Genomic DNA, 22,234 nt, shown 5'->3' on the forward strand with positions numbered 1-22,234 from the left:
ACAAAACCAAAAAAGTGTGTGTGTATATCTGTGAAGCTGGGATCACCATGACTTCATACTTTAAGTATGAAGGGGGAGGGGAGCTAACATGATGAGCTAAGTCCTTCCATCCAGGAAAACCCATAGCTCTGGGAGGTGGGCATCTCAGAGATATGAAGTCACTAGCCAAGGTCACCAGATTGATCCGGGCAGGGCACAAATGCGAATCCAGGTTCAAGTTCAAATGCAAACCTGGTGTGTCTTCCATGACCTCTGTGCCAAAAGTGACAGCTGGGATCTGTCCTACCTACCATAGAGTAACTCACTTAGTGCCTGGCACAAAATATTTATGTGATTGGGTTGAATTAAACCCAAATGAATCTAATGTTCATTAAGAGAGGATCTGATCAATAAATAGACACCGTGCAGATATTCGAAGACGTTCCAAGAGCTGACTGTGCTGATGTGGAATCTGTTACGTGAGCAGCTTAGACACAAGAGTGTGTAGCATCACCCCCCCCCCCCAATTTTTGTTTATTCATTTGAGGGAGAGGGAGCACATGAAAGTGAGAGCATGAGCAGGGGATGTGGCAGAGGGAGAGGGAGCAGCAGACTCCTCAATGAACAGAGAGCCCGATGTGGGACTCGATCTCAGGACCCTGGGATCATGACCTGAGCTGAAGACAGATAGTTAACTGACTGCGTCACACTGGCACCCCATGATTCCTTTTTTTTTTTTTCAGGAAAAAAATAATTCCTTACCTATGGCTATCTCTGTGTATACAAAGTCTGCATAAAACAACTTCAAATTAATAATAATGCTTATCTTTGAGGGTTAGGATCATTGAGGACTTTCACTTACTTTTTAGTAAGAAAATCCTTGAAGATAGTTGCATTTTGCAAAAAGCAAGAGCAAAAGGAAGGAAAAGAAAGTCATGTTGTTCCTGGTGACACTAGATCCCCCCAGAATAGATCCCACCATCCCACCAGGATGCAGCTTGGACCTGGATTTACCAGGTCGGCTCCCTCAGGATGGGCCCTGTGGCCCCATAGGAGAAAAGGGTTCATTCAGAGCCCCTCTCTCCCCATAACCCCTCCTTGCACATTCTGAAATATTTTCATTTACAGTAAACTTAAGAGCACACAACCAGGAACCAGGATTCCTTTGGACTGTGCCTGGAACATCTTTTCATATTGGGGTCAAGTCAAAAGTTCACAGAAACTACCTCGAAAGGGCACCTTCTGGCTAAGTGTGGGGTGCTTTGAATATTGACAAGACTACAGTAAGTTGAAGCACACTCACTTTTCTGAAAGCTGGTAAATAAAGGGAAAAAGCTAAGTAAGCTTGCCTTTTCTATATGAGCTATACCTCAGAGTAAGCAAATAGTTGATGAACACATTTTTTTTTTTAACAGAACAGCTCTGGCCAAAACAAAACAAAACAAAACAAAAAAACCCAGGTGAAAAAAAAATTAGAATTCGAAAAAAAATCTGTTTTGCAGCCCTAATGATAGTGTGGATCTTGGCCATGATAATTAGTGGTTGCTGAAATCTTTGGGTGAAATGCTGAAGGAAATCGCTCATGGATGGATGTGTGAGCCCAACAGCTCCTGAACCCACTCATCAGTCCTAACCTTGTGAGTAAAGAGGCTCTAGGCATGATCTGCCTCCTGATGGGCTGCTAGGGAATGTGCCCGGCACTGTGGCCAGGCTCTAGAGCCCACAGCCATTTTGTAGGAAAGATGGACTCAAGAGAGCCACATCGCTGGACATCTCGGTCTTTCAACCTGCAAAATTCAGAATGCGGTCGACTAGAGACAGTTCAAATTTGAATTTTACTTGCATCCTGATACACACAAGTCACCGATAAAAATGACCCAACATTTCCCAGACAATGGGGAACATCTGAACACCGATTGCCTATTTAAGAGTATTACAAGGATTTATGGATAAATCTTGGATGTGATGATTTATGATATGATGCCAGGAATTTGCTTCAGGATAATGCAGGCAGGTGGGCTGGGGAAAGGAGGGGTGGCGGGTACTGATAAAACAGGCCTGGCCACGTGCAGGTCATCTCTGTGTACAATCTTTGCTTGTGTACATGTCTGGAGGTTTCCAAAAGGCAATGTTAGCAACAATAGGAAGCATTACACCTTAATGTTTCCATCATGATGGGAGTGGAGGTGGGTGCACGTGGGTGTGTGTGAGGTGTGTATGAAGTGTGTCAGTGTGTGTGTGTGTTCTTACTCTCTTTGGACCTAATTCAAGTTGCAGCTCTAGAACTGTAGCTTCCTGAAAATGACTTTTTGATCACCATGAAGGGTGCCCCAACCCAACGGGCGCAGCTGGATTTCCAAGGGATGTCAGACAGGCAGGCACAGGCACAAGGCTGTGACTTAGGGGACTACCGGAGCCAGCCCAACACGGTTATTCCCACGATCAAAGACTGAGTAGAACTGCCGAATGAAGACATCTCCCAGGATCCAGAGGGGCCCAGCGGGAGGCTGGATGTCAAGCCCTTGAAAGCCGCTGCTGCAGAACTCCATTCCATCCACAAAGTCCTAGGGAGGGGAAGGAGGTGTAAGTGACGTAGAGGGAGAATGGGGAAGTAGGAGGGCTGTACTGTGTGGTAGTGGTGGTGACTATACCGAATGGCCTTGGACAGTCACAGTGTTGGCTCGTTTTGATCTTCCTCCTGCTCTACACCCCTCCACTTGTTTGCTCAGCAAAGTGTCTGCACAGTCTCATATATGTGGACCCGGGCTTCTAAGTTTTACAATTCTGAGAATAGTTCACCTCTCATACATGCCCCCGCCTCCCATTTTACAACTGGGAAAAGCAAAACCTTATTGCATGACTGCAAGAGCAAAAGGGTTGGCTTTAAAAGATCTTGGCTGAAATTCCGATTTCTTTAGTTTCTAGTGAAGCGCAACTTCGTTTTTTAAGGAGAGAAATTACACAGCTGTTTTCTTGATGTTCTGGGGGAGAACAAGGCAGGTAGGCATCCAGTGTCCTGTGGAAAGAGTGTTACTTCCCCCAAACTTACTTTTCAGTTTGGCAAAGACTTGGGGTCTACTAGGCAGGTGTGGTCTTTCCAACAACTCTTTGAGATTTGAGGTTGCTGATGAGTGCCTGGGAAGTTTACAGAGGGCTTAACGCACCTTCTGGGGAGGAAGGGGATGACCACGCAATGCTGTTATAGCATCCTTGGCTGACTGAGGGGGCTCTGATTGAAATCTCCTGGCAGGAAAGGACAAGGGCACTATGCTGGGCAATGGGAAGGAATTGTGGTGGGCAGGGACTCACACAGGGTGCAGGTCGGAGAGTATGGGGATAATGGGGGGCCAGTGGGTATATAGGCTGATGAGCTTGGCACAGCTAGTGTCTAGCTTGTCCCCAGTCTGGTGTTCATAGTGGCATCTCCAGAATCCCTTTGTCGGAGAAGCTTAGGGGGCTTGACATGAAGCTGTGTTTTAAAGCAAAAATCTGTGTTCTTAGTAGTGCAATTGCTGGATCATAGGGTTGTCCTATCTGAGGACCCTCCATACTGTTTTCTCGAGTGGCTGCACCAGTTTACAATCCCATCATCAGTGCAAGAAGGTTCCCTTTTCTCCACATCCTCTCCAATACCTGTTGTTTCTTGCCTTGTTGGTTTTAGCCATTCGTATGTGTGAGGTAACATCTCATTGTAGTTTTGATTTGCATTTCCATGATGATCTGTGATGTTGAGCATCTTTTCATGTGTCTGTTGGCCAACTGGATGTCTTCTTTGGAGAAATGTCTACTTGTGCCTTCTGCCCATTTTTAATTGAATTATTTGTTTTTTGGGTGTTGAGTTTTATAAGTTCTTTATATATTTTGGATACTAACCCTTTATTGGATACATCATTTGCAAATATTTTCTCCCATTCTATAGACTGCCTTTTAGTTCCGTTGATTGTTTCCTTTACCATGAAGAAAATTTTTACTTTAATGAGTTTCCAATAGTTCATTTTTTTTTTTTTGTTCCCCTTTGCCTCAGGAGATGTATCTAGAAAGAAGTTGCTGTGGCCAGTGTTAAAGAGGTTATTGTCTGTGTTCTCTTCTAGGATTTTTATGCAACTGCACTACTAAGTATTTATCCAAAGCATACAAACATACTAATTCAAAGAGATGCATGCCCCCCAATGTTTATAGCAGCATTTTCCACAATAGACAATAGCCAAGTTGCAGAAACAGCCCAAGTGTCCACAGACTGATGAATGGATAAAGAAAATGTGGGATATATATATATATATATATATATAAATAAATGAATATTACTCAGTCATAAAAAGAATGAAGTCTTGCCATTTGCGATGTGGATGGAGCTAGAGGGTATAATGCTAAGCGAAGTCAGTCAGAGAAAGACAATTATGATATGATCACATTCACTTGTGGAATTTAAGAGAGGAAACAAATGAGCAAAGAGGAAAGGAGAGAGCGAAAGAGAGGTGAACTAAGAAACAGACTTAACTATGGAGAACAAACTGATGGTTACCAGAGGGGAGCTGGGTGGGGGGAGGGGTGAAACAGGTGATGAGCATGAAGGTGGGCACTTGTGTTGACTACTGGGTGGTATGGAAGTGGTGAGCGGCCATATTGTACGCCTGGAACTATTATTGCCCTGTATGTTAACTAACTGGAATTTAAATAAAAACTTTAAGAGAACATTTGTTTTCACTTGCACTGTCTGTTTATGCTTGGCGACTTGGGGAGGGGGGTTAATGGAGATCAAGGTGTGGGGGTAGTTAAGTCCCTAAAGTGTCTACACCTTAGCACCTCCGTTCTGATGCAATCACCCTGGGCCTGTGGGTGACTCTCTGGTAAAGTCTGTATGTTGAGTGTCACCAAAGGACCGCATGTGACATTGAAAATCTGGGCCAACTGTCGTGTGAAGAGATCACAGGTTTCCCCCAGGAATTCTCTTTCTGGGGAATTCTACCTCACCCTACAAACTTAGGAATCTACTGCAGTGAAAGACACTTGTCTGAGGAGAATGTTCATCTGAACGCGATTACAACCTCATTCTGTCCCTCCTTCCCAAGTATCTCGTATCTTGAGCCTCCTAACTTTCCGGGACTCCATATACTCATCCACAGAATGGGATAATAATATCCAATCCTACTGGGTGTTTGAGGGGCTAAAGTTTTGTCCGTTAAAAAGTCTATAATCCTGTCAGAAAACGTCACTAAATGGCTTGTCCAAGGTTTGCTGCTGCTTCGTGGCAGGACGGGAACTGAGAGAGAATCAGCCTGGCCACCATCTTTCCACCACAGGCAGCTCTGTCCTTTCTGGAGGGAACGCCCCTTCAGTGCAGGAGAAGATGGGAGGGGGGCTCGGGGTAAATGCAGCCTGAGTGCAGGCGACTGAAAAGAGGAAGTGGTGGGCTGGTGGGGGAGGCCCTATGACTTGCAGAATGAGGAAATAGTTCTTACCAGCAGGGTATAGGCGGTTGGTTGGAGGGTGTAGGAGACGCCATTGATGGTGAAGGTGACATCCGGCATGACGTTGAGGTTGGCACACTCCACCCCGTACTAAAACACAACACAGAGGCCTTTAGAGGCCTTCCCTGTCTCCCGCTCCCGCCTCTTCCCTACCCAGCAGGCACGGACTTCTCCATCCATGGGTTCTGCCCCAATGGCCTTCTGCAGCTGCTTGATTTTGTCCGAGGGGCCTGTGATGAGGGAAGTCCCTGTGTCCACGATGGCCTGGCAGCCCTCGGAGCAGAACATCACCGCGCCTCCCACCTGGATTCTGAGGACAAAAGAAATGTCATCAGCCAACCCCTCACTCCTGTCTCCACCCCATCAGTCCCCCTTCCCCTCGGCCCTGGAGTTCCCCAGGCTCCCCAGCGGCTCTCACCCTCTGCCGGGCTCTCAAACATACAGTAATGATACCCAGTCTGATGGTCTCACCCATCAATATTTGTCAGTTTTTCTGTAACTGAGATCCATAACTGGAAATACATTTACTTTTAGACCCCATACACATACACACACACACACAATATAAAATTTCACGAAATAGGGCTTAACCTTAGTATGTGAAGTGCACTCTGATATCTTCTATTTTATTCCATCTCGTTAAAAATGTACGTCATGATCCACTAAAATGAGACCATGACCCAGAAGTGGGTTAGCCCCGCTGGCTTGAAAAACCCTCAGCAGACAGTGAGCCCTGAGCCTTTCCACTGTTCTGTCCCTCGTGGCTAGCACAGGCTCTCACCTCGCAGAAACGTGTCCTTGGCAGAATTGAAGTGTGAATTGCATTTCTTTAAATTCCTGCATTATCTGACACAGTGCTCGGTATGTGATGGGCATCTGGTCCCACATCCCTGATTGCTCCATGCCCCCCCCCACAATGTCTGCATGTATGTAAGTCAAGGTCCTGTCCAGGTCACCTCCTCCGGGAAACCCCCGCTTGAGCAGAATAGGAGCTGTCCCACCGCGTCTGCTGGGCCAATTTGGTGGTCTTTCAGACCACTGACCATTGTCCATTTCATGACGGTAGTGGGACGTGTGTGTGTGTGTGTGTGTGTGTGTGTGTGTGTATGATCTTCCGGACATACTTTGTGGAGGCGGAATCTGAGTCTGGTTCACTCCTGCACCCCGTGTCACCCACCCCTGGCCCTGTGTGTGAATTAATGTGAAACGAGCCTCAGGTAATTGGCGGAGGGTTTGTATTGATTGTGTTGACTTGAGGGCGCAGCACGTGGACCAGGAGGGAAGCTGAGAGGTGGTACCGCATACCGACTGCCCTGGCAACCGCGGCCCCCTCCTGCACCTCCACATTTCCAGCTTCATGCGGCGAGCGCCCCGGGCCCCCCGCCCCCGGCTCCTCTCCTGGGGACCAGCACGCTGATTCAGGTCAACTCATGAACCCGATTTGCCTTGTGCCCATCTTGAGTTCTTGCCTCGTACCGTAACTACGTTGGGGAGAATACTCACGCATCCAGGGCAATCTGCCAGTAGCCTTGCTTGGTGACAGGGACCCAGTTCAGATTCCCAGAAAAATGGGAGTGGTCATAGCCTCCGAAAATGAGTTCACTCCCTGCACCACCTTCTGGGTCACTACATGTAAAGAAAGCAGATCGTCGTGGAAGGGCCACTGGGATAGTGTAGCTGGTCACCTACCTCAAGCATCTAGACAGGCAGAAATATCAGCCCGGGCTTTGAGATCAGGGCTCCTGATTACTGCAAGTTGATTAATCTGGGCCTTTTTGAGCAAAAGGATGAAGTATAGAAATAGCTCTGCCTGATCGCTTGTGAACGTCTTCTTGTTTCTTTGATAAAAGGGCAAGGGAGGAAGTAGATGGGGACAGCTGCTCGGTCATGCAGAACCAAGGCTAGGACCACTGGGGTGTGCACACACCACGTGACTTACGTGCCCCTCCCCCCACCCAAAAGCCTTTTCCCCTAAGTATCTTTCCCACTTTTGTTTTGATGGTGCCTGGAGTTTTCGTATGACTCATCCCAGCGTCCCAAGGTAAGGAAGACTTAATGGGAATGCAACATGACTTACTAGAGCTAGAAAATTTATCTACTTTCCTCGGTGCTGCTTTTTCAGACTATGATCTGGCACCTAACAGGATTCTGGGGAAATAAGACAAGAAACTGATTCATTTTTAGGAGGAAAAGGATCAGAAAAATACAAAATTCGGGGTGCCGCGAGGCACAGTGTAAAGGGGAAAGGAACTGGGTATTGCGAGCATCTTAGGAAAGCAGATTCAGGGAGGTGGGGGCAAGAACTCCCTTTTGTTGGCGGCCTTGGTGCAGGGCCCTGGGTGGAGAATTTTACCTGCTTCATCCTATTTATTTCGTACATCAACCTCGTATCTGTCTGAGGAAACCAAGACTTGGGGCTTCAGTCCAGGTCAGCCAGAGGGCAAAGCCTTTGCTCCTTCCCATCCTCCCCTGTCTTTCCAGGCTGGAAGGGAGCAGGAAGCTTTGCAGGGGGGCAACAGAGGGGTCTGGGCAAGCTGCCCTCTTGCTCCCAGTTCTCCCCGGGCTGGGCCCAACTTCAGCCATGCAGTTTAATAAAGGAAATTCAAAACTCTCTGCATGGAAGTGGAGAACAAGGGACAGGGGCTTATTAGAAAACAGGGTAAGCTGAGGCCGGATCACACAGGGGAGGAGTCGGAAAGGTCAGAAATCTCCGTCCTATGTAGGGATGAAGGTGAGATGACCCTTTCAGGATCCCAGGCAGGAGTGGCCACAGGCCAGTCAGCTTACCCCATCTTCTCGTAAGCCCCTGTCCCTTGTTCTCCACTTCCACGCGGAGAGTCCTGAACTCATTAAACAGTAACTTCCTACTCCCCCTCCCCCCCACTACTCCCCCTCCCCCCCACCCGGCAACCACCATTCTACTGTCTCTGTGAATGTGAGACTCCAGGTAGCCTCCTGTACGTAAAATCAAGCGGTTTTGTCCTCTTGTGACTGGCTTGTTTCACTTAAGGTCCTCAGGGTTCATCCTCTGGTAGCCTGTGGTAGAATTTCCTTCCTTTTTCAGGCTGAATAATAGTCTATATTAAATAAACTCTGGGGGCACCTGGGTGGCTCAGTGTGTTAAAGGCCTCTGCCTTCGGCTCAGGTCATGATCCCAGGGTCCTGGGATCAAGCCCTGCACTGGGCTCTCTGCTCAGCGGGGAGCCTGCTTCCTCCTCTCTCTCTGCCTGCCTCTCTGCCTGCTTGTGATCTCTGTCAAATAAATAAATTTAAAAAATCTTTATAAATAAATAAATAAATTCTGCATCTTATTATGCCCTTAACAACCCATTATTTTATCATCAGCTTCCTTTTGAATTTTTTCCCGTCTCCTCCCTTGGGAAGCCAGCTTCCTGAGGGCAGGGACTGGCTTTCTGGTCTCACGGTACTCCCGGTGCCTGGCACCGTGGTCGGCACGTAATAGGGACTTGATAAATATTTATTCACTGCACAAACGAAGAGCCAACCCCAGAGATTCCTCCCATTGGCTCAGTGCACTACAGTTTACAAAGTAAGGCAAACCCCGTTTCTTCAGTGCCCAGAGAGGGCAAGCCCAAGGTCACGCAGCTGGTAATAGGAGAAGCAAGGGACCCACGCCAGGCATCTGACTGCGAACGCTGATGCTCCCTTGGCTGCACCATGTTATCTCCCTGGGGTTGTCACTGACCTTCACCTTGGTGGGCTTGACGGGCCTACCTGCTCATGTACACGGAAAACATGGGTATATCCACCAGGTTCTGCGCCATCATGTTATCGAACACCGGGGTCACCCCTCCCACAGCCAAGGAGGGGTAGCCCAGGCCCAGAATGCCATCAAACTCCGCGTTCACAAAGGTCTGGCCGGGCTCCGTGACGCTCTCTCCAAATTGCTGGCCGACCACAACCAGTCCTTCCACCTGACAGGAGAAAGCCCGAAAGAAAACTGCACGGGAGCTCTCCGGCAGAGTCTCAGATTCCCGGATTCTCCCTCTGGTCTGAAGCGAATTCTTCCCCCACCCAGCTTCCCTTGATTACATGAGCCCAGGGGTTTCACCATGTTCCCACACCCTCAGTGTTCTTTATGTAAACTTTTTTTTTTTTTAATTGAAGTTTAGGGGCACCTGGGTGCTTCAGTGGGTTAAGCCTCTGCCTTCGGCTCGGGTTGTGATCTCAGGGTTCTGGGATGGAGCCCCGCATAGGGCTCTCTGCTCAGTGGGGAGTCTGCGCCCCCCCAGCCCCCCGCTCCACCTGCCTCTCTCTGTGTACTTGTGATCTCTCTCTCTCAAGTAAATAAAATCTTTTTTAAAAATATGAATTTAATGCAGAAATCCTAAGTGTACAGTTCGGTGAGTTTTCATAAACTCACCCTGGTCAGTGAGCTCCCAGACCAGAAGCCGCTTTAGGCGCGCTGCTAACTGGTTGTACCTTTCCTCAAAAACCCCTGTCTGCTGGCTTCCAGGTACTATGTTGTAATCTCGTTCGCTGTCAGTATCCCATGGTATGAATACACTGTCATTATCCATTCTACCACTGCTGGGAATTTGGGTTGTTTCCTGTCTAGATTATGGCTAACAGTGCTGCCTGGACATGTCCTCTGGTGGACACGCACGCAGACCTCTGTTGGACATATCCATGCCTAGAGGTAAAACATCTGCAGTGTATTGTAAGTTTGATAATGTGTGAGGTCAGAGTCAAGATTTTTTTTTAACTTTAATTTTAGTTTAATTTAACTATGTGGCTATCCAAAGGACCTTGCACTGTATTTAATAAATATACTCTCATTTCCTCCCCTGCAGTTTTCATGGTCAACAGAATTCAGAGTAGTTTCTGAACTTTCCATTTTGTTCCTTTTGTCCTTTGGCTTATCTTGTGCCAATACCACACTGCCTCGATTACTACAGCTTTAAAGTGGGCCTTGATATTTGTAGTGTTTTCCTTCATCTAGGTTGTCCTGGTGTATTACGTATCCACATACATTTTAGAATTGGCTCATCAATTTCTAATAAAAATCATTATTGTTTTGACTGAGGTGACATTCAACATATAAGTGGATTTGAAAAAGTTTGACTTGTCTATAATACTGGGTCATGAAATACTTAGTCATTTTCAATTTATGTAGGTCTTCCTTAATTTCACTCACTAATGTTTTGCAGTTTTTAGAGTGAAGATCTTGCACATTTTTTTGGTTAAGTTTGCTTGTAGGTATTTGATGTTTCTGATGTAATCACAAATGTCTCTGAAATCTATTTTCCATTTGTTTTTCCTGATATCCAGAAATAGAAATGATTTTATTAATCTAGTATTCAGCAATTTAGCTAAATAATTATTAAACCCAAAGTGTCTGTACATATTTTTGGACTTTTTACATATAGCACCTTGTTATATATGAATAATGACAATATAGTTTCTTCTTTTACAATCTTAATGCCCCTAGTTTCTATTTTCTTGCCTTACTGCACAGAGAGCATCTTTGACTCATTCTTCTCCTTTTCTTCTTCTCCTTCTTCATGCTTCCCTCTCCTTCTTCCCTCTAATTCCGCCCTCTCCTTCCTTCCTCTCCTTCTTCCTTCTTGCCTTAACTCATTCCCTGTGCACCGTTTCTCGGTGGAATTCGTCCTTGCTGCCACTCTAGAACCCAGCACCCTGAGCAGACTGGCCCACGGCCATGATCTCAAGCAGGAAGCTCTACTCCCGCCTGGCCGGGTTTCTCGCTTTCCCTGGAAGCCAGTTCCTTGTTTCCACCTCTTCCTGAGGCAGATCTGAATGTGTTCCCCTAATGGCTCTGAAGAATATTCTGTTTCCCAAGCTTCTGTCCAAAAGAGAAGAGATTGAAGGAATTGTACTCACATTGACTTGGTCAGCTCCGAGGATTCCAGACAGGCTCCCGGTCCCATACTGAATGGAGAAATGACTCCCCAGTGTGCTGTATGTGCTGGACTGGGAAGGATAGAACCTGGTGTGTGTCTCTGGAAAAGCAAGGATGCTGCTGTTGCCTGGGCTGCCAGCTCACTACCTTTTTCCTGCCCTGATACCCCACAGATGCAAGCTCTCTTCCCTCAACTCCCAAGATGGAGTGGAGGCCTCTAGAAAGGTTGGCCATGGCCCACCTTAGTGAGTTACTTGTAGGCCACATGTGGTGGCCTAATCAGGGACCAACTAGTCATCTCTGGGCAAACATGACCACCCACAGTGACCTCATGAGGCACACCGAGATAAGCGTCCTGTATCAGATGCCAGCAGAAGTCTCTGTCGACTGGTGTGGTTCCAAGCCTGGCATTCAAAAGAAACCCAGGGGTAAACAAACCCCATTCCAGGCAACGACTCTCAACTCCTTGCTTAGCCTGCAGACACCTAAATCTGAGGTTTTCTGAGACATCGTGTCTCTAGAACTTATCCAGAACAGACTCGGGCATCTGTCTTTAGCTCTACCCTTTCCAATGCTAACAAAGACGCCTGAGTTACCTCTGGGCCAATGGGCCCACCCCTATATTGTGCCCCACTGCACCTCTGATATCCTGGGATGGGCCACCAAACCCTCTTGAAGCAGGTGAATAGGCAGCCTTGGAACCCAGCCCACCTACCCGCCCAGAAACAGCCGTTTGAATGGAACTCTCCCTACCCCCAACATTCTTTTGGGTGTTCCAAAGAGAGTGAGTCATTGTGTATTCAAAGATTTGTACTGAGTTTGTATTTTCAGTGGCTGAGTTTTCTCCTATTAATTCTGATCTGTATGAAAATAGCTAGCTTGGCTCTAGTAGTCAAATTTTAGCTCCCTCCCTGGCCCAGCACTGTTTCTACCATAGGCACTCCCCGGGCAGACTCGAGGTGGAGAGGGGAAGGTGGTGTGGCATGCATGCCAGTTTCTGGAAGTCAAGGACCCCTCCCCCAGAGTGCCAGACCCCAGCTGCCATTCCCTCCTGGGGCTCCTGGCCCTACTTACTGCAGGCTGGGCTGGTGCAGTACACAGAGGGGACCCAGAGGTTGGAGGAGCCAGTGTCGAAGATGACTGTGAAGTTTTGCGGTGGAGAGCCGATGGAGATGGTGCCGAAGTATTCCATCTACAGGGGAGGGAGGGAAGGGAGCAGAGGGTGGGGGGTGGTAAAGGGGAAGGTGCTCTCCAGGGGGCCTTGGGAGAGCTCTCTGGGACCAGAGTCTGGATTAGCACGGACTGGAGCTTACAGAGCCTGGGGAGTGGCAACAGAAGGTGGAAGGAGCAGACACAGGGGACATCAAGTCTCCTGTACTTCTTTAGCTCTCATTTGCATTATTTCTCTTAATTGCTTTGTGAGCAAGACAGAGGACTTGTAATGCCTTTGTTCTACAATCAGGGAGTGGAAGCTCATGAAAGTTAAATCATTTGGCCAAGGACACAGAGCAGGACCCTTCTGTTTGGGAAACCTTTTCTTCTGCAGAGAGCTCTCCCCATTTGGACGCATCGGGGCTTGCTCGGTCATATCCACGGGGACTCAGGGGATCGGTCCCTATGGGTTATCCTAGAAGAGAAATCTTCCCTGGCCTTCAGTGTCGCTGACCTGACACTGGCCATGCCCAGGGGCCAAGCCATCCCCCCATCCCCCTTCTCCAGCCCCTGCCCCAGGAGTGCCTCACATCCAAGTAGTTAATGAGGGGCTCGTTGGCATCTCGGTTCATTGCGCAGGACTCAGTGAACTGGATCATATCCAAATTCTGGGATTTCCAGAACTCGGAGAGCTGGCCCCGTGCCCGCAGCTTCTTCCGGAGGGACTGTCGCTTCCTGAGGGGCAGCCTGAGGACAGAGCTCGTTGTGAGACACAGGTGCAGCTCTGCCTCAGACCCTTCCTCTCCCTACCCCATTCTTCCAGAGATAAACAGGGAAATTACACAGGAGGAGGTCTGCAAGGTAGCAGAGTTGCCAGAATTGGCCACAGTTTGGCCAGAATTCGTGCCCTCTCTGCCCCTGGCCCATCAGTCTTGTTTCTGCTCCTTAAGAGTCTTAGAACCTTAGACTTGAAGTGGCCCTCCCTCTCAGACATGAGCTCTTCGAGGTCGTCTAGGAAAACGGTCCGCGTTGTGCGTGAGCCTCATAAAGGATTGATTTAAAGGGAGAGAAAGACTCCTGGGGGCAGCCACGGTCATTCCCTCGGGGACACGCTCGCTCCTCCGAGCCCCCAACCAAAGCAGCAGGCTCCTGCTCTCCACTAGTGTGAGAAGCTCCCTGGGGCTTGGCCAGGGAGTTCCGTCAGAGTTCGGGGCCGAGGGATGGTTTGTCATGGGCTACAGGTCAAGGCCAACACAAGATGGCCGCTTCCCCCAGCCCTTCGTTCTCCTCTTTATTTCCCCGTCAGCTTTCCTCTCCAGGGCAGCCCTAAGTTTGAGCGCAGGCAGCGGCGCCCGCTGGACGGGGTCTGGGGACGGGGTCGGGGGACGGTGGGTCTGGGGACAGGGTGCTGGGGACGTGGCCTCACCTGTGGAGCCGCTGTTGAGCCAGCCCCAAGTCCAAGAGCACCAGCAGCAAAAGAATGAGTGTCTTCATCATGGGCCCTGCAGGCTGCTTCTTCCTTGATCGGCCGCGGCCTTCCCCAGTCCCTCTCCTTTCCTCTCTCCCACAAGCCAGCGGGGACGAATCGCCCGAACTCTCGGATCTGATCTGCCCTGCCCAACCCAGCCTGAGGACCCAATGATAAGGCCTCTTGCGTCAATGGCCAGGCCCAGAACAAACAGAGCGAGCATGACGGGGCGTTTCCCTTCCTCCCCTCCGCCCCCCTTTCCCTCCTGCAGGGGCAGGGGCGCAGGCTTCGTGGGTCTGGGGTGGGACTTGGGGGTCTGCGCACCCTCTAAGAGAAGGACGGCGGCACAGGTTCAGCTTCTCCTAGAAGTTTGGGTGTCCTCTCCTGGCCCCTAGAAACCCTGTGGGGTTGAGAGAGCCCTGTGCCACAGACGCCTCCGCTCACGTGTCACCATGAGTGGTCTGGCTGAGGACTCCTGTGGAGTTGGAAGCCTGGTTGTCACCTGTGGGATGGGTTCTAACTCAGAATACCATCAATCAGGTTGTTTTCCCTCGTCTCTCTCCTCATTCCCTCAGGAGCCTCCAGGGCGGTTGACCCTCCCCCGCCGTCCACTCTGAGGCAGAGACTAGTGCTCCTCAAAGCCCCTGACCTGGGAGACTGGGCTGTGAAGCTAGTTTTTTGCATCTCGAAGGCTTGATGAATGTGGGGCTGCATTGTGGAGGGAGGTTTGGAGAACACAGAGGCAGTCCTGGGCTGGGGATGGGGGTGGGGAGGTACAGCTCATGGTGGGGCAGGGGGAGGGGGGAATGATTCTGGAGCGGGTGCCTGTATTCGTTTGCTAGGGCTGCCGTAACGACTTACCACAGATTAGGTGGCCTAACAGAAAGTTATTTTCTCGGGATTCTGGAAGCTAGAAGTCCAAGATGAAGGTACTGACAGGATTTGTTTTTTCCTGAGGCCTCTTTCCTTGACTTGTAGGGATGGCTGCCTTCCCTCTTCATCCTCTGAGTGTGTCCGCATCTTGATCTCCTGTCCTTATATGCCATGTTGGACTGGGGCCCACCGTAAAGACCCCATTCCAACCTAATTACTCTTCGGAGGCCTGATATCTCCATACAGTCACATTCCGAGGCACTGGAGGTTAAGACCTCAGCATAAGAGTTTTGGGGGCTACAATTCAGTGCGTAACAGTGTCCAGAGACAGCAGGAGCCTCAGTCTGTTCCTGGAGTAGGGGGCAGTGGGGGCTCAGCATGATTAGCTATTGCCATCCTAGCCTGATTAGCTACTGCTATGAACACATCTCTATGGCCATTCAACTTCCTAAACAGAGGGAGGGCTTTATCGCCTTGAGTGACGATGGAGGGTGGTGGGGAGGAGCACCTTCGCCTGACCAGGACCCAGATCCAGGTTTATGGGATACTCTGAACCCGGGCTGTCGAGGCTCTGGAGCAAAGGCAGAGAACCAGGGTTGGGTCAGCTTTGCTCCGACGAGCCAGCACTCTCCGCAGTGTTTTAGCTGCCGTCATGGCTCTGTTTCCATCTGAGGAGCCCCAGCCGCAGACAGACTTGGAGTTTGCAGCTAAGCAGAGTTCTGCCTTGGGCTCCAAAAATGTTTAGGACATCAATGGGACTTAGGGAACAGCCTGGACCCTTGAAGTGCTGACCCCAAAGGCACAGAGCTTCTGCAACATTTGCCCACTTGACAGTTGGCTTTGACCTTCACTGGGGACGGACGCCTGAGGACTGCCAGGAGGGCAGCCTGAGCCAGAAGAGGCTAGACGTTGAGATAAGCCACTGTGACATTTTGCTCTGTCATGGTTTGCCCATGATTGCCTGACTGCTATGTCCCTTAGATCTCTTACCTGCCAAAGAGCCTACATACATTGCTGAGTTTTAAGGAGGATCAAAAATACAAAATATGGTACATGGAAGCACTTGAAAAAACTGTACTGTGTCACCCGACTGAAGATCTTCGCTATAAAATCCTTGAACTGGGAAATTCTTCTTGCCTTTAGGGCAAGGCCACTTACATAACAGATGGGGACACTGAGGCACAGAGAGGCAGAGTGACAGCCCCAGGTGCGCGTGATTCCTTTAGTGGCAGGGCTAGGGTTGGGACCCAGGCCTCCTCCTTCCCAGTCCAAAGATCTTTCCACTACGGATGGGGCCGCAGGGTCTGGCTGGGTTTCAGAAAATTTGATGCAGGTTCGAGGCAGGAGGATAGAGATGTCTGTCAGAACAAATGGGTTCTGTTCTCTCTGGAAATGAGAGAAAGCTCGCCTCCCCTGGTGGCAGATTAGGGGAGCCTCTCAGGCTGGAACCAAATATCACTGAGGATGATTTGGGAACAAAAGCCTTAGGGGGCACATGAGTGACTCAGTCGGTTAAGCATCCGACTCTTGATCTTGGTTCAAGGCTTGATCTCAGTCAGGGTCATGGGTTCAAGCCGTGTGTTGGACTCATGCTGGGTGTGGAGCGTATTTAAAAAAAAAAAAAAAAAAACCCTTGGATATGTGCCTCTTGTGGTGTCTGTGTGTATGTCCTTTAAGAAGAGAGAGGGAAAAGCCTTTGGAGTGAAATGGTACCATGTGGGCAAAAACAGGCCATAGTATGGGCAATGAACCTGTCCTTTAGCCCTGGGAGAAGGTCTTTGGAAAGAGAGATCCTCAGGCATGTGGGTTGGAGGCAGGTCAGATGCAGAGCTTTTGTCTGTTTCCAGAACATTTGAAAGCTCTTGGTGTGATACCATCCAATCAACTTCTCGTTTCTGGAGCTTCAGCTTCAGAAGATAAATAAGTAATAAGAGGACGCAACTTCTGATCTCTGTCAAATAAATAAATAAAATAAATCTTAAAAAAAAAAAAAAGAGGACGGTTACTCAGCGCTCTGTGGAAATGAGCTTCATCAGGGCTCCGGAGACAGAGTGTGTCTGTGTAAGACCCAAGCAGCTGCTTCTCCGTCGTGCTTGGCTGGCTCCTGATGGCCGGGCAGGAGGAATCCGCGATGCTCGGGGCCCTGGCTCCGGCAACATGTCCCCCTCAGCACGAATGTGACCAACTAGAAAATGTCCCAACCTTACTTCTGCTTGAAGCTGATAAATGAAGGAAAGTCAACAATGCTTTGCGTGGTACAGTAGAAAGAGGGCTGGGCTGGGCTGCCTGGGTCTAGTCTTGGCTCTGCCACTAACTGGCCGTATGACCAAAATCACTTTTCTCTGAATCTAGTTTCCTTGCCTCTACCATGAAGAAGGTGGACAACAAGGAACATTTTGAGGACACACGCTAAGTGTCAGGCTCTGAGCTAAGAACCTTGGGAGCATTAGCTCATTCTACGCCTATACCGACTCTAGCCGGTAGACATTATTTTAAAACCCACTTTACAGATGAGATAACTGAAGCACAGAGGGTTTAAGCAACTTGCATAAGGTGCTGTAATCAGCATTCAAACCCAGGTTTGTCGGACTTCAAAGTTGATGATCTGTACTGGGTGATCTTGAGGGTCTGACGTTCAAGAACTTCTTCCTAGAAGAGAAAGACCGAGAGAGAGGCTGGGAGGGAGGAGGAGAGGGGAAACGGAGGAGAGAAAATAATTTTCTGCCTGATGGAAAATTTGACTTTTAACTGTAAGAAGAGAGAAGGGTGTGTGCAGGGTGGCGGGGGTGGTGAGGCGCTGTGTAATGAGAAATTTTGCCATTGTTTCTTTTTGGCAAATATCTCCTATTTTGCTTTCAAGGAGCCTCTGAGCAAGTACCGCTGTACCGCTGATAGGTGCAGAAATCCCCCCACACCCCCTCTGCTAGTTACCGCTGACCCAGACAATGACTTCTGAAAACTAAAATTTAAGTTGATTTTTTTGCTTGTTGCTCTAAGAGAGCTCCCAACACAAAGATGTTCTTTCCCCAGTGGCTTCATCTGCTTCGGTTTGGCAAAGCCTCTTGTTTTCATGCAACTGGAAAAAAGAAGGATCGGATGTCTCCAGCATCTTGCCATGTCAAGAATTCAGTTCGTGTGAGTCATTTCCAAAACCACTGTCAACCCTATTCTGGGAAAGCGCCTCTCAGACCAGAAATGATTGCCATATGCCCTGCAGAGAACACAGGCACTGGGGCGTTCCTTGCTTGAACACGGCCCGTGTGCGCATGTGCACTTGTCCCTATACCTGTGAACAGGGGGGACAGTTCCTGCCGTGGGCTTGGTACAGGGAAGGATGGCATGCTGAAGGGGTCTGTTTCTCTGCTTGTTACCAAGCCCAGGCTTTGGAAGTAGACAAAGCAGGATTTGGGGGACGTGTGATATTGGCATTGTTCAGGATCATCAGATTGCTCTGCGGTAGAAGAGGAAGGATTTCCTTGCAGACTGATGTGAGCACTCTGTGGGACCATCCTCAGGAAGAAGGCTTTCCAGGTGTCTCTTAGCCCAGGGCTTGACTAGCATTTAGTGCTCGGGCCCTGGCTACACCATACGGACCAGGGCAGGTGCTGGACCTGGACTAGGACTCATTCTATGCCACCCACTGTGCGAAGTGCCTTAAAAATCCTCACTCATGCAATTCTCCCAATAATCCCATGAGGTCAATAGTCCTGGAGAGGTAAAGGAATTTGTCCAAGGTCACACAGCTGGTAATGACGGACCTGAGCATAAACTGAAAGAGTCTTTCCGTGAATCCACGATCTTTTACAACTCTCACTGCCGTCTGTAGTCTATATATAGGTTACTGTATATATATATATATATATTTTTTTTTTAAAGATTTTATTTATTTATTTGGCAGAGAGAGAGAGAGACAGAGATCACAAGTAGGCAGAGAGGCAGTCGGAGATAGAGGGGGAAGCAAGCTCCCTGCTGAGCAGAGAGCCCAATGTGGGGCTTGATCCCAGGACCCCAGGATGAGGACCTGAGCCAAAGGCAGAGGCTTAACCCACTGAGCCACCCTGGCGCCCCAGGTTACTATACGTATTAGCTCCTGAAATACATTGCAGAGACCACCACCCTTTTGTGTCTTTTAACGTTTCACAAAAGCGATCAAGACTTCTGTCTGTCCTAGTTCTTCTTGTATGATCAGGGGCTCGACTATTTAAAGGCTGGGAAACGCAAAATAAATAAATAAAAGGTATGAAGTGAAAATGCTCTCTGACCCTTAGTTTCTTTATCTGCACAATGAATTTGTTAGGAAGATTAATAAAAGCATCTGGGAAAATGGGTGGAGGACAGTGAGTGTGCTGTAAACACTTGATTAAAATTTTATTATAAGGGGAAGAGAGAGTGCACTCCGGCAACTGTGACAGAAATGGATGTCTTTCCTTCTCTGTGGGTTTTCATTTGCAGACTTCTAGTGGCTTGGGGGTACTCAGCCAACTGTGCTCTTGAATCTTTTCCTGCTGGTACCAGCTCTGCCGGCCTCAGAACTGGTTCCACCCTGAACTCCTGCAAGTGCCCCCAGGGTAGGAGTTGGGCTGCGGCTGAATAGGAAAAAAGGTGGAAGTTTAATCTTGGGATCTTTGTAAAGTGTGTGTGTCTCCATTTCTAAAAACTCTTGTCCCTCTTCCATTAAATGCCTTGGAAACCCACCAGAGGGAAAACACATTCTAGAGATGTGGTTAAGGTGAGGCCTCTTCCAGGACGCCAAGAGACCCGTCTGATCTTCCTCTCCAGTTTAACGAGCTTCTCTGATCAGAGAGTCTCCACACGGAGCTCCATTTCCCACGTCTTGGCAAACACTACTCATTTTCTCACACAAAAATCGGGACACTGAATCTCACCGATTTTTTTCAGAGACAAGAAATCCAAGGCTCCAATAAGAGTTTTTCTGCCTCAAGGGTGGAAAGTAAGGACAGGAAACGAGGGCCTTTCACACCAAACTCTTGAATGCAGTTCTCTGGGGGGTGGTGGCAGGAGGTGACAGTGGCTTGGACTGGAGTGGGGATGGAACACGAAAGTGTGGTGAGCTTAGATTTCTTCCAGAGATAGAACACGCAGGCCCCAATCTTGAGTTGGATGGGGACGAAAGAAAGGAGGGATCAGGGGCGCCTGGGTGGCTCAGTCGGTTGGGCGCCATTTGCCTACGGCTCGGGTCATGATCCTGGGGTCGTGAGATCGAGTCCTGCGTTAGGCTTCCTGCTCGGTGGGAAGCCTGCTTCTCCATCTCCCTCTACCCACTTTCCCACTTTGTTCTCTCTCTCGCTCTATCTCAAATAAATACATAAATATTAAGAAGAAGAAGAAGAAGGAGAAGAAGGGGAAGGAGGAGAAGGAGGAGGAGGAGGAGGAGGAAAGGAGGGATCAAGAATGACCCTGGAGAAGGAGGAGGAGGAAGAGGAGGAGGAAAGGAGGGATCAAGAATGACCCTGGACCCCAGAGTCATAGACATAGACATTCACAGCCATAGACTTGTGTGAAATGCAGTTGGGTCCAGGCTATTTATTTATCAAACATTGTTTGTGATGGGACACCTTGGAAACGGGGTTCAGGAAGAGATGCTGAATGATTATGGTGTAGTTCTACGATGGAATGCTGTGGGGCAGTCACAAAATAATGAAAAACTCCAAAGAAGAATCTGTAGTCTATATAGTTGGCTTAAAAAGCATGTAGCATTGTGTTGGTAGGCTACCATTGTAGAAAACAGAAGGGGGAGAAGGTGTATAGTTCCTTTTGCTTCCATAGGTATAAAACACCTCTGGTAGGCTCTACCAAGAAACCAATAGCATCAGGTACTTTCTGGGAAGGTGGGCGGGGTGGGGTGAAGAGGCTTGTTGGATATTGTATTGTACTTTTTGAGTTTTGAGGCGTTGGCTCTCTTCCTTCATTAGTTTTCATGTGGCTTTATTCCTTTATTAGTTTTCTTTTGCTGCTATAGGAAATTATCACATACACATCGGTTTAAAACAGTGGCAATTTATTCTCTTATGGCTCCACAGGTGAGAGAGGACTCACCTGGGCCTCACTATGTTAAAATAAAAGGGTCGGCGGGGCTACATTACTCTCCCGAGGCTCTAGAGGAAAATCTATTTCCTTGCCTTTTCTGGCTTCTAGAAGCTGTCAGCATGCCTCAGGTTGTGGTCCCTTCCTCCACATTCAAAGCCAGCAGGATTGCATGTCTCTGAGCACTCCCCCATAGACTCATCCCCCCTTTGACTGTAGTGGAGGAAAGTCATCTTTTCAGCACTCATGGGAGTAGATCCAGCCCTGTCCCTCCAGGTAATCTAGGATAATCTCCCCACATCGAGTCCTTGATTTCACCTGGGTTAGTCATGTAATTCACAGAGTCACAGATTCCAGGGAAGAAAAAGCGGACATCTCTGGGGGGGGCACTATTCTGCTTACCACAATAACCTATTCATAAATGTTTTAAATGCAATAATAATAATAATAATAATGATTCCTCCACTTTGGGTATAAACTTTTGGTGGGGAGCAATAATGGTGTTCTTTCCTGAGTACAGGATTAGGGGAGTAGACACAGGTTGGGAGAGGTGAAGAATCAGTCTGTTTGAGATAAATTCTTTTTGAGATGCTCATAGACTTCCCAGGAGTGATATCAGATTGATGCGTGATTGTGTGGGTCTTGTGCTCTCCTAAGACTTGTTGAAGCTGAAGATACAAATTTGGGAGTCATCAGCGTGTAGAAAGTGGTTTAAAGCCATGAAAGGGGCTGAGGACACCCAGGGAGAGTGTGGGGGATGGGGAGGAGGAGAAGCTCCAGAACTGTGTTCTGAAGCCCACAGGTGGGTGAGGGGAGTGAATGAGCTGAAGAAGCCGGGAGGGAGGCTGGTGGGCAAGCAGGAAACCCCATTACCTCCTCCCAGAGACCCCTCAGCCACCCAGACTGGAAGAGGCACCACCCATTCTGCTTTTCTCCATCACGCTCCCTCGTCTGTTTTGCCCACTGCACTTGTTGCTGGTGTCCCCACCATGCTGTGAGGTCCCCGAGAGCCGAGCTCTGGTGGTCTGCATCAGGGCTGTCTCCCCAGCACCGGCGCCTGGCTCAGAGTAGGCATTCGAACATCTGTTAAATGAACAAGTGGAGGAAAACAAACCAACTTAATCCTTCTACCCCCAATCCATAAATAATGAAGATGGCTCTAAAATCTAAAAGAGAGAGAAGAAAGCAGCACAGGCTTTTCAATGCCCCGGTGACCATTCCCCATGGGTAAGTCTCCACAGGAGCTGTCTACAGAGTATGTTTTTAAAAGCTACCTCTGGGGGCGCCTGGGTGGCTCAGTGGGTTAAGCCTCTGCCTTCAGCTTGGGTCATGATCTCAGGGTCCTGGGATCCAGCCCCTGGGATA

General features: G+C 48.8%; 1 protein-coding gene across 1 annotated transcript; it reads right to left on the reverse strand.

Moving 5' to 3' along the window:
• Window positions 1–1,795: 1,795 nt before the first annotated feature.
• CTSE (cathepsin E) lies at window positions 1,796–14,097 on the reverse strand. Its single transcript, XM_044267767.1, has 9 exons — window positions 13,910–14,097; window positions 13,074–13,230; window positions 12,406–12,523; window positions 11,313–11,431; window positions 9,183–9,382; window positions 6,951–7,073; window positions 5,616–5,757; window positions 5,439–5,537; window positions 1,796–2,543 (listed from the first exon to the last, which is right to left on the reverse strand). The coding sequence occupies exons 1-9, from the start codon at window positions 13,978–13,980 to the stop codon at window positions 2,379–2,381; spliced, it is 1,194 nt and encodes a 397-aa protein (XP_044123702.1). The 5' UTR covers window positions 13,981–14,097; the 3' UTR covers window positions 1,796–2,378.
• Window positions 14,098–22,234: the final 8,137 nt, after the last annotated feature.

Source organism: Neovison vison, chromosome 10 (assembly GCF_020171115.1).
Source record: "Neovison vison isolate M4711 chromosome 10, ASM_NN_V1, whole genome shotgun sequence".
Taxonomy (NCBI): domain Eukaryota; kingdom Metazoa; phylum Chordata; class Mammalia; order Carnivora; family Mustelidae; genus Neogale; species Neogale vison.